This window comes from Leptosomus discolor, chromosome 1 (genome assembly GCF_034619465.1).
Source record: "Leptosomus discolor isolate bLepDis1 chromosome 1, bLepDis1.hap2, whole genome shotgun sequence".
Classification (NCBI taxonomy): Eukaryota; Metazoa; Chordata; class Aves; order Leptosomiformes; family Leptosomidae; genus Leptosomus; species Leptosomus discolor.
Window position 1 is genome coordinate 126,642,171 of NC_141391.1, and position 15,402 is coordinate 126,657,572.

The following is a 15,402-nucleotide window of genomic DNA, read 5'->3' on the forward strand; positions in this document are numbered from 1 at the left end:
TTGTCTTTATCATACTTGAGCTCCTCTTCAGCCACGTTGTTCATATTTATAGAAACATTAAACAAAACTCTTCAGGGAAAATTGATCGTATCTCAGTCTTAATTCTGTATCTTCTTAAATTGTGACAGAAGTAGACTGGGTTATCCAGCAGGGAAGCAGAAATGGTACCAGGTTTAGTGGTCCACAGACTGCTGCGGTTCATAAAACAGCAGTTGGTGGGCTGTGAAATAATGACAAAGGAAATCTATATATGCATGCTTTATAACTGCAGGCAGACAGAAAAGTTGTAAGGAAATCGGTTCTGCTTTGAATGCTTATAGAAAATTGAAAATAGAAATAAATGAAAGCCATTGTGACAGCACCACACAATACTATGTGGCCTCTTTTTTTCCAGTAAGATTACAGGGTCTTTGACTTTTAAAAAGAGAAGGAGAACTGAGCAGCTCAAATACTGCACACTGAAAGAAATAACAGCAGGAAATAGCCTAGCTTCATTCTTTCTACGTTGCAGTTTATTCATGCTTTAATTTTTCAGCCATTCCAAAGAGCTGATGTTCATATGTCCGCCCATTTACGATGAAAAAAGTTGAGTATGTTTCACATATGGAAGTTATTGCCATTCTAGACTTCTGTTCTTCCTGTCATGCAGTTGAAGGAGTATACCTTACCCCCAGGAACAAATTTTCTGTCTCAGATAAAGTGCCTTGATAGCCACTGGAGTTACCCTAATTTTAAAAAATAATGTAATGAGTAAGTGACCCTGCCACATGGGGCAGATAAGGATGCCCGTGCTGCTCCTGTCAGCTGCTTTCCACCTCAGACCAGAGATTCACAAGAGAGATAAAAAATCATGTAATTTTTCTTTGATTAAGAAAGGATTTGCAATATCTGGCTTTCTTGCGTATTTGCAGGGTGCCCTGCCATTCCCGAATGCCGTTCCAGGAATGGAGGGTAAGGGCTGCTTCTTGTGCAATCATTGATCTGGTCTTGGCAAGTGCCTGTTTGGCAGTAGAAAGTGCTGAAATGCCCAGTTGCTATCTCTGGGATTGTATTCATGATAGCACTAGCTCCAGTTAGGCTAACTTTGGGCAGGGGCGGGAAGTTACCTTGTGTGATAACAACCACAATGCAAAGCTCTTCAGCAGTACCTATTACTACATAGGGCAGCTAAGTCCCCTCTGTGTTACTACCTCCAGCAGCACATCAGTTGTTTAAAACACGCACTGAATACGGTTCGAGCCTTCCATTTGTCAACCTGACATAGGAGAGAGATGACACTTGAGGTTATATTAAATTAACCCCCACAAGTAATGACCACTTGTTGCCTTTTCTGCTAAGTTCAATGCCTATAGTGTGCCTTGTGCTCGTCTTCTGAATACTGTTCAGCTGTAAAAACAGATGGTAAATGTGTGGATTCTCTTCAATGACTGTCAAATATATAATTAAAATGTAAGCGAACTTTCAACCAGTTGCTCTTGTATGTTCTTCCTAGAATATAAATTGCTTTTTAGAACTGCATCTGAAAATTCTCTGTTCTTAGTTCTGGAATTAACCTTGTTATATGTTAGTAAGAATTTTTGGTTGGTTTTTTTGTACAAAAATGCAAAATGTTTTGCTTGTATGGTTTTTGTTGTTGTTGTTGTTGTTCTTATTTTGGGAGACTTTTTTCTTTGTTTTTCTAAGAAAGAAGATAAGTTTAATAAATACTCACCACGAGAGTATAAAAATGTCTGGGAAACCATTGGCAGCCCTCTAATGATGCGACCCACTAGCAATTGCTGACTTGGCTGCCATGTCTGTAAAATAAGAACACTTAACTGTTTGGTTCTAAAGTACTTTGAGCTCCATGAGACGAAAAGTCTTTTAGAAATTTTGTTTGGTTGATAAATGAAGATACTGGTTGAACTTTTCACACTTTCCACGTGTGTCAGTCACTTAATACATAAGTGGCTGACATAAGAAGAGAGGTCTGTTGGGTCTCACACAGTAGGCTTAATTTATGCCTCATATCCTCCCCATTCCCCTTAGCTAATGCCCCTTGTAGCTCAGCATTGCAGCCTTTCTGTCTCTTCCCCCTACTGCTCAGTGGTTGCATGTGCCAAATACAGATGGATGGCATGACTGAAGACCCAACAGGCACTTGAAACTTGAGCTATGGGAAAACACACCCTACAGTGGCAATGGAGCCACTTTCTGACTGGGACCAGGACCCCAGGGAGCCTGGGGTAAAGTTATCATAGAATCGTAGAACGGTTTGGGTTGGAAGGGAACTTTAAAGATCATCTCATCCACCCTGCCCTGGGCAGGGACACCTTCCACTAGACCAGGTTGCTCAAAGACCCATCCAACCTGGCCTTGAACACTTCCAATGATCGGGTGTCCACAACTTCTCTGGGCAACATGTTCCAGTGTCTCACCGCCCTCACTGTAAAGAATTCTTCTTTATATCCAATCTAAATCTATCCTCTTTCAGTTTAAAAACGTTTCCCCCTTGTCCTGTCACTACAGACCTTAGTAAAAAGTCTCCGTCTTTCTTATAAACCCCCTTTAAGTACTGGAAGGCCGCTATAAGGTCTCCCTGGAGCCTTCTCCTCTCGAGGCTGAACAACCCCAAATCTTTCAGCCTTTCTTCACAAGTGAGGTGTTCCAGCCCTCTGATCATTTTTCATGGCCCTCTGGACCTGCTCTAACGGGTCCACGTCTTTCTTGGGCTGGAGGTCCTGGAGCTGGATGTTTCCCCTGGATAAGTTTTGACAGCTGACTCAGATATGTGCCCATCTAGTCAGCCTGTGCAAAAAGAATGGGCATGGGGAAAGGAGAAATGTGAGAGGTGCACACTTAACCCCTGTGTACCATTTGGTTAACGCGCTTGTTAGAAACGGAGGGTGAAATACCAATGGGCGTCATAGCTGCAAGTAAGTTCCAACCGTCAGAGCAGTGAGGTTACAGCACAGGCCTTCCCACAGGAACAGTGGAAGGAAAATTCAGCCCAGCTGTAGCTAGTGTTAATGTGGAATTTGGTCAACTTATGAAAGGGGCCTCTATGACACGGTTGCCTGCAAAAGTAGGGGACTCGGTGACCCAGGAGCTGCCTTCCATGTCTCTTAGGCTCAGGTCAGACTGACCCTCCGTTACCAAATCTCAGTAACAGGTCCAGAGTCCTCCACAGCTTCTTGCCTGTCCCACTGGGCTGGATGTGCTTGCAAAAGAGGAAATGGGGAAATAAAGAAGGACCTTTGACCCCTAGCTATCGTTATATTAGCTCTGCATAAATGCCGGTGTCTCAGATGAGCATCTACCTCAGTTTCGGCCTGAGAAAGAAAGAGAAAGCAGGACAGGTAAGAGCTGAACTTTCTGTTCTAGGTGATATGGACTTTGTGACTGGTGTATCTAGGACATAGAGAAGTGACTGGAGGTGCTTTTCTATTTTACGCCATTTCTTATTGCAAGCCAAAGTGTGAGCCCTTCTCACGCTCCATAGCCAGGAATATTGCTGAAACAGAGGAGGGTAGGGAAGTCTGAGGTGACCTGTATTGAAGCTGAGTGATGGATGCTCCATAAGACACTCACAGGAGGGTCAAGCCCATGGTAGGGATTGCAGAGTTTCAGTATTGGAAGACACATAACTTTTTCCCAGCTGCCTTCACCACAGGGACTACAGGCTTTAAAGTGGGTGAGATCACCTCTGTATGCTCTTGGGAAGCAAATTTATACCTACAGAGGGCAAAACTGGCACTAGGATTAAAAATCAAGGAAGGGTGGTAATGGAGCAACTGCTTCTGGTCAGCAAGTGCCTAGTGAATGGAGTGGTAGCATTTGGAGGTAATCCGTGCGCAGAAGGAAATAAAAATGGATGGAAATTTCCTTACTATGGGATAAGAAGGAGCATTGACATGTAGCTAACTGGCACAGGATTTAGCAAAGCTAAATGTAATAGAATTGGCAGCCTTTTTTGCCATTGAAATTCCTAACGCTGCAATGTTGTCTTCATGTTGCTCCGAGTGATGCAACCCTTTAATTCAGGGTATAAATCAATTTTACCTTCTAAACACCTTTTTAAGTGCAGCATGTTTGAAAGCTTTTTTAGATGTAAAGTCATCTTTTCAATGTACCAAATTTTCAAGAGTTCTTCCAATTCTGACTTTTTAAATAGACAAAATAAAAGAGGCTGGATGAAGCTAAAATCTCCACTTACTTCCTTTTGATAGCTTGTTCTGCCTGGGCTACTATCTGCTTCATTAAACCCTGTGTGGAAAAGACAAGAGAACCTAGCTGGGTCTTTCCTCAACTACAGCAAGACAAAATACTCGGATCGCCAGGTCACTAAGATGATCACTAGCACAATGCTCTTCAGAGCAATTTACCAAAAAAAAAATCAAGCAAAAAAATCCCACATTATGAATTGTTGTACTTATGTGTGGAGGAAACCTATTCTGACCTCTGCTAGTTTTAATGGTTTGCTCATGTGTTGAAACAAGGGATTTTTAGCTCTCGTGTAAAAGAAGTAGCTTTAACTGTCACGTTTCTTGGAGCTCTGAAAGCTGTCATTCATTGTGGATATTTGAAATTACAGAAATAAAAGAACACTTTCATCTTTACACTATCTTTTCCTCACTTCAGAAGAAATACACCATGATCTTTCCTGTTCATATACTGGTTAGGTTTTTTGTAAAAATCTGGTGGTTTTATTTCTCTGAAAACGAACAATACATTGTATGCTGATTCCAGCAGGTCTCTTGGTGTAGAGAGCAGAACTGGTACTGCAAACCATGCTGCAATCCAGGGCATTGGTGATAGCTCTGATCCTGCTCCTTAGCACCACTCTCCCTGGTAAGTCTAAAAAGCTTTTCCATCTGCCTGAGACACAGTTCAGCTCTATAGGTTCTCAATTGCCTTAGAGAAGTCTAACCCATCCATAAAGTAGGACTGAAGCCCAGTAACACGGTTCAAGACCAGGAATATAAAGTGCTTGGCAGTGTGAAGCAAGTCGGTAGGGGCCTGGCATGAAAATTGCCCAGAGCTGGTGCGAATACCCTGCCATGTAAGGCCTATGACCTAGATGCCCAAAAATGGGTGATGAGGTACTGCTGGCTACTGCCAGAGCAAATTCTGGAGGAGGCTTTGAATCTTAGAATTTCAAGTCTCTTCTCACTGTGTCTGGGGGAAGATACCAGAGACACACGCGACCTCATGTTTTTTTACCTCCTCTTTCTCAGAAGTGCACTCAAAGTCCATCTTTGAGAGAGACCGCCGTGACTGGTTGGTTATCCCCGATGCAATTGCAGCTTACATCTACGAAACTGTGAGTAAGATGTCTCCTAAAGCCGGCCAGTTCTTGGCGGATGCTGCCCAGACTCCAGTAGTTGTTGTGACCAGGTATGGAAAGATCCTCTGCACTAACGCTGCAATAGCCATGGGTGAAAACAGAGAGGGAGGAGTGGGAGAAAGAACATATTAATCAAGTATCTATATGGGGAGACCCAATGGTAAATGAATCAGCAACCAAAGCCTGATGTGACTACAATGGGAACGGGGTGCTGGAAGGTAGGGTGGGACGATACGGTTTCACGTGAAAGTGCAAGCTCTTCCCAGGGATGCACACTGAACATGGCAATGCTCGTGGGGATAGCAGGTACTGCTCTGTACGCGTGGGAGGGGGCCGCTGGCTGGTGGGGGATCAGGCCCCTGGAATTGTGCTGCGGTGCTGTCTGTGAGGGGCTGAGTACTGAAGGTGCCAGGAAACACTGCTGTCACTCGACACAAGTCACAGAATTGGCCCTTGCTGCGAATACATATTCCTCAAAGAAGGGGAACAAGTTTCCTCCCAAAAGGAAAAACACAATGACCCTAGAGATAGTTTCAAGTCACTCATGGCAAACATACACTGCTTCTTCCTGCCTTCTGAGGAAAGCTCCTATAGGACTGCTGAGAAGCTTTGCACCCTCAGTGACAGGCAGTAGGATAACTACAGCAGACAAAGATTACGCTCACGTATTTGTGTATCTTACCACATACACTGTTGTCTCCTGCAGGAACTTCCTCATCAGAGAAACAACTAAAATCAGTATACTGGCTGAACAGCTGATGGAAAAAATAAAGAACCTGTGGTACACAAAAGTCCTAGGCTACTAGCCAGATGAAGACAAGTCAGTGTTTCTGATGTGAGTTGGTAACACCCTGCAGTGTCCTCTTTCCTCCTGCCCCTACTACGGACCAAGATCAGTCAATACGACAGAATTGATGCTCCTCTTAATGCCACTAGAGGGAACCCAGCTTCAAAGACCAAAGGGTGGAAGGCATGTGCTTGAAGTCTCTCCCCGAAAAAAACCCGCGGCTGGGCATGGGGAAGGCAATGAGATTGTAGAGCTCATCTGTAGCCAAATCTTGAAAATTAATTCCTCCTGAACGGCTTGGCCATTGCCCCTCTAATAAAAAAAAATGTTGGTTGTTACACTTCCTGAAGCTTCCTGTTTGTATTGACTGTTACAAAATCACATCCACCTCAGCATGCCATTCTGCTGAGGATGTTGCTGTGATTCACAAGAAGTTGTTGCAGGTAATGCTAACAAACCCTGACCGTTCAGGCACTTTTAACTAAGCTCAGGTTCTGCTGGGGTGGAGGGGTCACCACCTGGCCATCTTTCAGGGCAGACACAACATGGCAACCGTAACCTCACATCAGGAAAGATGATGAAATTTAAGTCCTACTGATTGTTCTCCTTGGTTAGGTAAGAAGCAAATAGGTGCACCTGTATCAAGTGGCTGAAGATTTCAGATCATTTGGGAAAACAAGTGCCAGTAAACTGAACTGTCCATCAATATGAGCAGGACTTTGAAAGTATGTTTCATCAACCAACCAGTGAGGCTACTGAGTAGCCTTTCCAAAGCAGAAACAAGGGGGAAATTTCTCACCGCCTTCAAGATGGAGGGTGATCAGTTTATGAGAGGGGCACCTATGCCCAGGGCTGTCTATGAAGACCTGGCAGGTCTTTGTTAGCCCTGTGTAACAGCCTCACCTCAGATGCCCACACTGGATAAAGAAATCCATCTACTTCATCATTAAGCAAGCAGAAACAAGTAGCAGTTTGTCTGAAATCACAATGGGAGACTGTGGCAGAGGCTAAAAAAAACTCTGCGAGTATGAGACCTAGGAGTCACGTGCATATGGGCAGAGCTACTGCTTAAGAGGAAGAGCATCACTGCAACTGGCAAAAGGAGACTTGCCTAATAACTACAAAGCAACACAACTGTCTTTTAAGGTGCATCTTCATTTACTTTTCCCCCATTGGAGTCTTAAACCTAAAACTTTGTACTGCTTCAGCATTACCCTTAACTAGCTGTCAAGGCTTGAGAGCACCAGTAGTGGTCCTCAGCTGGGACCCTCATCCACACACCCTGCCTGTGGACCCAGGAGCCACATCTAAGCTCAGGCTCTGAGCACCCAGACCTGTGGCTGCTCCCTGCTGTCTTGGCTTACTGGTGAGGTTTCTTGCGTGGATGCTGGACCTACACTGTAGGTAGCCTCATTCTATCCTTGGTTGTGCTTCCTGGATAGAGACCTTGGACCTACGGTGTAGCCTTGCCTCCAGCTCTGCCTTCTGCTGTCCTGAGCAGGCTCCCTGGTACGGCGGAAGGACTCCGTCACAGTTATAACCTCACCTCTGCTTGGGCACAGTGGGACTGTGCCCTGGCTGGGGATGTCACTACCTGTGCTATGGTCTCTGATGGGTCTTGGCTTGTTCTCCCTCTTGGATCATACCAGCTCTTGCTGCTCCCTGACACCATTTCTAGATTATGAGGTAATCAACAATTGAGGAAGGGAAACAGGAAAAGTGGAGAAGCCCAAGGAGGAATTGGGAGATGTCAGTGTCTGGCCCTTCCCATGGAAGCATGCAAGACAGCAGGAGAGATGGGGGGTAACAGGAAGAAGGGAGAAGCAGTAGAGATCGAAGGAAGTAAAAAAATCAGCAGCAATTGCTTTAAAAGCTGAATGTATTTCCTCAAGTCTATCCCTTCCCTCCCACTGGGTTTGACTATGGAAATTAACTGACAAAAGAGCTGACAAAGGGCTAACCAACAGACAAAGGCTGTGTTTAATCTGGTATCTCTGTGCCAATCTCCACCAGCATTGGTGGGAGAACTGCCCTGACTTCACGAACACAGGCCTTTATTTTAACCTATTCTCCACATTTTACAGCAGTATTTGAACATCTCAGGAGAGCAGGCTTTGCTATTGTTGAGCTTCAGTACTACTATTGCTTGGGCAGCGTTTGGGGTGGGGGAAGAACGCCCTAAGCTAACAGTAAGGCTCTTTCTCCAACCTGAAGTGCTGGATACCGAAAATGTGTGTGTCCACTTTCTTTCTCCATGATCAGAAAGACTTACTGCCACCAGTCCCTGATTCTCCAAAGCCTCCTATTGCACCAGTCTGAATTTCCTCTCCCAAGATCTTTGCTACTAAGAAGAGTTTGCTTCAGCACAAACCTGAACATGTTGTAGCTGTTGTCCTGTTGATGCAATCTGGTAGGCTATCAAAAATACAAAAGAAATTAGTACCCTGTGTTTTGGGGTTGGTTATTTTGTTGGTTTGGTTTATTTCTGTAATTATCAGTCGGATCAGCTATCAATATAAACTTGCACTTAACCATTTGTCTGGAGTAAAACAATCGCATTTTGCATTTTCTGTGTCTCAGCAGTCGCTTGGCGCCACGCGCAATCACAACGAAATCAGTGTCCCCGTGCACAGCAGCAAGTTCTTTCTTCCATCTCCGGTTGCTTCACCACTTCTGCAGAGCTCTTTTGCAGATTTTTTTAGTGCTGCCTGTTTTGCTTACACTGCCTGTGCTTCCCTGGTCACCCATGAATGTGCACTTGCGTATGTATTATGTAAATGCACCAGCATTTAGAAGAAGGTTTAGAAAAGCAAAGTTTGGGCTGATAAGAGCGTTTACCACATGAAAAAAACAGAAACTTCAGCTCTTTCTGCTACAGAGATGATTTCCTACCTGCTCGTTTTGTATGTGTCTGCTCAGTCTTTCTTTTTTACCAAATACAACCCTTGTAAGAGAAGCCCTGCAGGTTAAATCCCCTCTTGCCTCAAGGAAGAATTCAACATTCTGAATTTTCTCAGGATAGAGCTTGTCCTTTAGTACTTCAAAAGTATTTCTTTCTAAAAGAGTGAAAGTCATGAGTCATGTGAAAGAGCCTGAATGTGCCCTTAAGAGTTTGGTGTCCTGCAAGTCGTTGCTTTAGCCTTTTCAATCTATTTGCATGCACTGCCAAATCGGGTAGGAAAAAGTTTGGAAAGTATAGGGGACTCGGGTTGCATTTTGAGCCCGTGGTGTGACTTCATCAATGCAACCCAGTGGCATTTCTGTATTGCACCACTGCACAGCTGGAGCAGAGCAGTGCCTGGAACGAATTCCACTTCACAAAGTTTTTATATTTGTTAAATGCCCTTAGTTATAACCCTTTTGTTCTTCTGCAATGTAACCTCCAGAAAATCCAAGCCAGCTACATGCTGATTAGCTGTTTGATATCTGGCTGATTTTAGTATACAGGCAAAACTTAATCAGGCCATAGATCTCTGTATTTGTTTGTACTGAATCTCCTGATCGTGTAGCTATCTATGCATTTTTATGCTTTAAAAGAAATAAACAGAAAACCTCCAGATGGTTAATCTGCTGTACAATCTACAATGTAGGGCAACCTCCGAAGAGCAAAGTAGACAACCTCCCATTGCCACTTCTGACCCTAACGTTACTGGCATCACACATTGGTGAGTTCTTCAAAAGCAGAAACTAGTAGCTGAGGCAGCATTCAGGCTGGGATCAGGTAGGGAAAAGAAAAAAAAAGCAGCATTTTGCCCCAAAAGATATCCTGGGGCAAAATCATGGGACAGGTAATCAGGGGGCCATGTGTTTTACTCTCAGAGTCAAAACGTACGCATCTACTCCAAATTTTCAGTAGGAATAAATAGCTTAATCTGTAATTTCTTTGTAAAATAGGGATGGAAATCACTTCCCAAGTGATGTCTGTGAAAGTTCACCGAGTGCTTCAAGATTCTTGGAGAGGCTTCATAAGTGAAGCATTCATTTCAGCGAGATTCATGTCTCAGAAACTTTCTTTGTGAGTAATCATCATTCATTTAGCATCTTTGGGAAAGCCTGTGGTGTAACAGGTTCAACTGAGTCCATTGAAATGAAATCTTAAGAAATGTCAGTTTTCTGTTGTTTCTGAGATGGATGAGTAACACCCCATGTGTTCCTGATTTCTGCAAAAACACCCTTTCTCATGAAGTATTTATTATGGTGAATACTTTACACGGTTTTTGGTGGTCGAGAGTGTTGATGGCACAAAACTGTTCGGCTTTTACACTTCCTAATTCCCCTCACCTCTTAACAGTTGGAAAAATCACAAAGTAATGCTAACAAAACGAATGCCTCGGACTCTGCGCTGCCGTGAGCAGTGGTGACCGTCCTTGTCAACAAACAGCCCAAGTCCTTCACTAGCAGAAACCCCAAAGCGAGGCATTTTCTCCCTCCAATGAGAGATGAGGAGGACAGCAAAAAAGTAATGTAAAACATTTGAAATTTATGGCTGGCAGTCACACTTGAAGAGCCATGCGGTGACTGCCCTTGCACACACACCACACACACGCATTTCCACCTAAAGGTATCGCTATTTTGTCCTCTAGTGATGGCAGCACACGGCGATGCGGGCAGGGACAGAGAGGTGTGGGCAGGGACAGAGAGGTGCAGGCAAGGACAGAGAGGTGCGGGCAAGGACAGAGAGGTGCGGGCAAGGACAGAGAGGTGCAGGCAAGGACAGAGAGGTGCGGGCAAGGACAGAGAGGTGCGGGCAAGGACAGAGAGGTGCGGGCAAGGACAGAGAGGCGCAGCCGCCGCCGTGAGGGAGCGGACTAAGATGGCGGACACTCGCCAAGGCGCAGAGCTGAACCTTCTTTCAGATGGTCCTGCGCTTTCCACAGACTTTTGGCAAAGAAGCTTCTTCAAATTTTAAAAGTAAACACCAAAATGAGAAACGGGTGTGTGTGTATGTAATGGCAATAACGAAATCCGGCACCCGGAAAAAGCAGGTGGCCTCAGGTGAGGCCCCGCGGTGGTCACCCGCGGCCAGCCCCACGGGAGGCGGCTTTTGCTCTCCAGGGGCGCGGAGGGAGGGGGCTACAGGCCACCGCCCGCGGCAGTGCCCAGCGCGGGGAGAAGCACCTCAGATGGGGCTCGTTGGGAGGCCGCGGGTCGACGGGACTAAGCGGGGCCGGCCGCAGGGCAGCGCCGTGCCGACGAGGCGCGGGTGGGTGACAGAAAGCCTTGCGTGCCGGGCGGCCCGCCGGCGGGCGGCAGAGATCAGTCAGCGTCTGTCTCCCTTTCGCTCACAGCCCGCGGTCTCCCGCCGCCGCGGCGAGCACTGACTCAGAGCGGCACCGCCGCCGCCACCCGCTTCGCACGCGATGCCGCCGGCCTTCCCCCCTACCCCAACACCCCCGCCTCGCTCCTGGCCTCGCTCCCGGCAGCGGCGCCGCGGCCCCTGCACTCCCGTCCCGCTAAGGGCCGGGGCGGCGGCTCCGGCGGGAGCGGCCCGGGCGGTCAGGTAGGCTCGGTCAGCGGGAGCGCCGGGGCCCGGGGAGAGGCGTCGCGCTGCCACGGCGCCTCCTTCCCTGCGCAGACAGACACACACGTTTACTTCAGTGTTTGGGGTGGGGGCTGTTAGTTTTTGGGAAGCTGCCGTATCCCAAGCGCCCCGCACTGGTGGGCTCGGGCGGCCGCGGGGCCCTATTGCGGGCAGCGGAGTCTCCTGGCAGCTGGGCGCCACAAGCCCCGCCTGGGCAGACCAAGGGGATCCCCAGCCCCGAGCTAGGCCTGCTCGGCGAGGCGGGCAGAGGTGCATGCGGAAAGGGTTGAGCAGTTTTATAGCTGTAAACCCACTTTTTGGTGTGGCTGGGATGGGTAAATCGCTCCCTGCCGGCTGCCGAGGGCCCAGCCGTGGAGCCCGTGGAAGGGGAAGGGTGTTTTAGCATGGTCCGAGTTGGGGTTGAGAGGCTGCAGCTGGGACGGTGATGGGTGGGGAGGGTTTGAATGTTGTTTCCGTAGTATGTAGAAAGACGGTTTTTCACATAATGTTTGTCCGCTTACCTGCGTGCTTGCCAGTGAGGTGGGAGTTCCTCTCGCTTGGGTGTGTAGTGACTGCGCTGTGAGTTGCAGACCCCAATTTTTGGGTGGGGGGAGTGAGGGTGTGCCAAACCAAATGATCCCGTGTTGCACGATATCTTCACACTTAGATTTGGGGGTGATGTGGAAGTAGGTCACTTCTCATAAAATGCTTTAAGAAACATTTCTGGGTTTGCTCTTAAAAACCTCAAAAATTGCAAGACAAGTGCAAGCAACCTGTTTTGACAGTAGCTGTGATAAAACTGCTTTATTAAAGTTTCCCAGTGCCATAAACGTGGCGGTGTTTGAATGTGTGCCGCGGTATCAGATACCGTTCATAATTCGTGGGAGATGCACTAACCTGCTTACAGCCACACCAGGAGCATCTCTGGAAATGGTTTATAAGAGAAGTTGCTATCAACCCCAAGTTGCACCGATTACTGAAGATCTTAACAGCAGAATAAATATTTGCAAGTACAGCTGTGATATGTCAGTGAAGAGCGCAAATCTTTTATTTTAACAGCTTCCTATCTCCACGTTTACAGTAGCGTCCTTGTTAAATGGGTTCAGATATTGGGTTTGAGGCTGCTTTGTTCACAAAGTCCACTTGAGAGGTGAAAGCTGCAGGTGCAAGAAAAAAATGTGTAACTCTGTGTTTGAAAACAAGTGGATTAAGTTTACTGCTTAGAACAACCACTTCAAGATGATTATTTTTTTTCCTAATTGTAACATTTTCTCTTCTCTCCAAAGGCTCTTTGTCTTTTGCCTTTCTCTGGGGTGATGATGTTAATTAATAAGTCCTGCAGGAGAGGATCACTGCCTTTGGAGTGGAGTACGGACCCTCCCAGGTAACCTTCCCCGGGGAGATACCTTCAAAATGGCGTGCTCAGGTCAGCTTTGCCACTTGAAAAACACAAAACTGTAAAACAGCCAGCATGGCTGCGTGATCTACAGAACTAATCTGTTTTCAGTTGTGGTCAGTAAAACACAAGGTTCGTGTTTTAAAAAGAAAAAACACCACACAAATCAAACACTGAGATAGCTACAGGCTGTTGGATCCTTAGTTTAATGCTGTCTTTTGTAAGTTCAGCTGCCACTGTAGCTGTTCACTAATTCAGCATTTTAGGTTTCCCGTGCTTCTGAGCTGCTTCACTTGCCATGAAAGTGGGAAGTTTTGTATTTCTGCTTTTTGGGTGTCAAAAATTGTTCAAATTGCATACCTATACAGTTATTTTAGCAATTTAAGTAGCTCATTAAGTCTTTTTTGGCAGGTAAAACTTGCGGTGTTATTTAGATTTAAAAGGAGCTTTTAGTATTCTAATAATAAGGTAGACTCGATAGAAGTCGTATTTTGTAAAACGTAACTCTGGTAAATACTGCTGGAGGGAGAGAATGCTAGTTTTTTTGCAGTTACTCATTTTCCCAAACAGTACTTCGATACCTCAGAAAAATAAAGATCTACTATATAAAATCAGTACACGCATACATGACGTGTAATACTTTAGTATCTATTGAGAAGCAATGCTTCATCCAAAATAGTCATCCAGTTAACTTCTATATTTGTAAAAATGTCCTTTGTCCGTAAAAACTCTGTCCTTCTTCTGAGGACTTCTTGTTAGCGGTTAGGTTTAAAAGTTTTCCATTTTAATCATAAGCACCTTTTGCTCCGTCATATATTATTGTGGAGGGTACACTGGGTGGCTGAAAGAGGGAGGAAAATAAATATTTCTGTATTGAACTGACTCAGTGTAGGTCAGTAACTTTTGCCAGCTCATGTGCAATGTTAGAAACACGCTGCGGGCAATTGTCATCTGTGAACCCGGAGAAAAGTGCTTGTGGCAAAAGACAAAAGACAAGAATAGGAGGCACTGTTACAAGTCTTTTGGGCAACTCATTGGTTGCTAGCCAGCATAGGGGGCTGGCAGGTAATGCAGACATTGCTAACTCATGTTATGTCATAACACATAAAATCAAAATATGGGGCATGGACGCAGAAAGTTCTTCACTACTGCACAAGCACTTGCTCCCACAGGGTACGAGGGTTTATGATTGCCTCCCTTGACTAAGTAAATCACAGACCTGACTTAAATAACTGAGTAAATCAAAAACCTGGTTTTGAAGCATCTAAACTGGTCTGTGGGAGTGTGTCCATTCCCTGAGTGAACTGACAATTTCGTCATACTAAGAGGTGGTTATATTCTCAAAGCCAACAGCTTTCTTTTTAAATGAAGGTTTGTTTCCCCTCATGTTTGCAAAGAAAGCATGTGGTTAAAGGGTAAACCTATGAATTCAAAAGCAATTAAAAGGATCCTCTGAATATATTTGCATGGCATCTCATGATTTTCAGTGAATTCTGAGGATGGCGGTCTACCCTTATGTTTTTTGACAGATATATGTCAAGGATAGCCTATGTGTATTTGCTTTTAGTGAACTAGATGATTGCCTGAGGTCTCCTCCAGCTGTGCTGCACTGGTAATGCCACTTGTGTTAAAGCATGAGTCAGAATACAAGTTTGCTTTCTTAAAAGAAAAAGGAAGAAGGTTGCATGTCACTATTTGTCCTTTCTGTGAACACGAGACACTCTATGTCAAAACCCAGTAGTATTCTACAGCTGCTAGCAGACATCTCAGCCTTTGTGTTTTTACAGTACAACTTTATCACCTTCCCTCTGTGCTTCACACACTAACCAAATCATGCCCATTGTGTGGAAGGAGCCCTTGGTTTGTTTTTCTGTCTGATAAAAGTGTGGACACTTCCATGCAAAGGCTGAATCCAGCATAAGATGAGCAGACCTTTTTGTTGTTATTATTTTAGTTTAATTGTAGGACTGAAAATGTATACTTTGGTCCTTGTTCACGATGTGCAGTGTTTTGGAAATCCTGTTTTTAGTGTAATCTTCCTTTTTCACTTCCTCTGGACCTTTTCACAAGATTTGATTTAGGGCACATGCTTTCCTATCTGGTCTTAAGGCAAATACAAATTTATTTATTTATTTTTTATTGAGCCACTTAGCTTCACGCTCCACATCTGATTTTCATGTATGATTGAAGTGGTCATTGTCTGGGTATGTGGCCTAGGGGGCATCCAGGGGTAGAGTAGCATATTAGCTGCAGCCTCTCTGCTTGTTTTGCCTGTGCCAGAGGTCTCGAGAGCCAGGCTGGTGGCTGACTGCTGGGTGCGCAGGGATGGAGATGCTGCTGTGGAAGGAAGCCTTCCTGGGTCTTGTTCCCTC

At 45.5% G+C, this 15,402-nt stretch overlaps 1 protein-coding gene across 1 annotated transcript; it reads left to right on the forward strand.

The window, feature by feature from the left end:
- The first annotated feature begins 4,769 nt into the window (after positions 1-4,769).
- On the forward strand, positions 4,770-6,132 carry LOC104342789 (apovitellenin-1). The gene is made up of 3 exons (XM_009946484.2): positions 4,770-4,830; positions 5,217-5,376; positions 6,033-6,132. Exons 1-3 carry the CDS (start codon positions 4,770-4,772, stop codon positions 6,130-6,132), a joined length of 321 nt encoding a protein of 106 aa, XP_009944786.1.
- Positions 6,133-15,402: the final 9,270 nt, after the last annotated feature.

Excerpts from the sequence above, each read along its gene's own strand:
- LOC104342789 (XM_009946484.2), top strand. The coding sequence starts at position 4,770 with ATGCTGCAATCCAGGGCATTGGTGATAGCTCTGATCCTGCTCCTTAGC. Across the intron at positions 4,831-5,216 it reads CCTTAGCACCACTCTCCCTG|AAGTGCACTCAAAGTCCATC; the intron begins GTAAGTCTAAAA and ends CCTCTTTCTCAG. Across the intron at positions 5,377-6,032 it reads CCAGTAGTTGTTGTGACCAG|GAACTTCCTCATCAGAGAAA; the intron begins GTATGGAAAGAT and ends TGTCTCCTGCAG.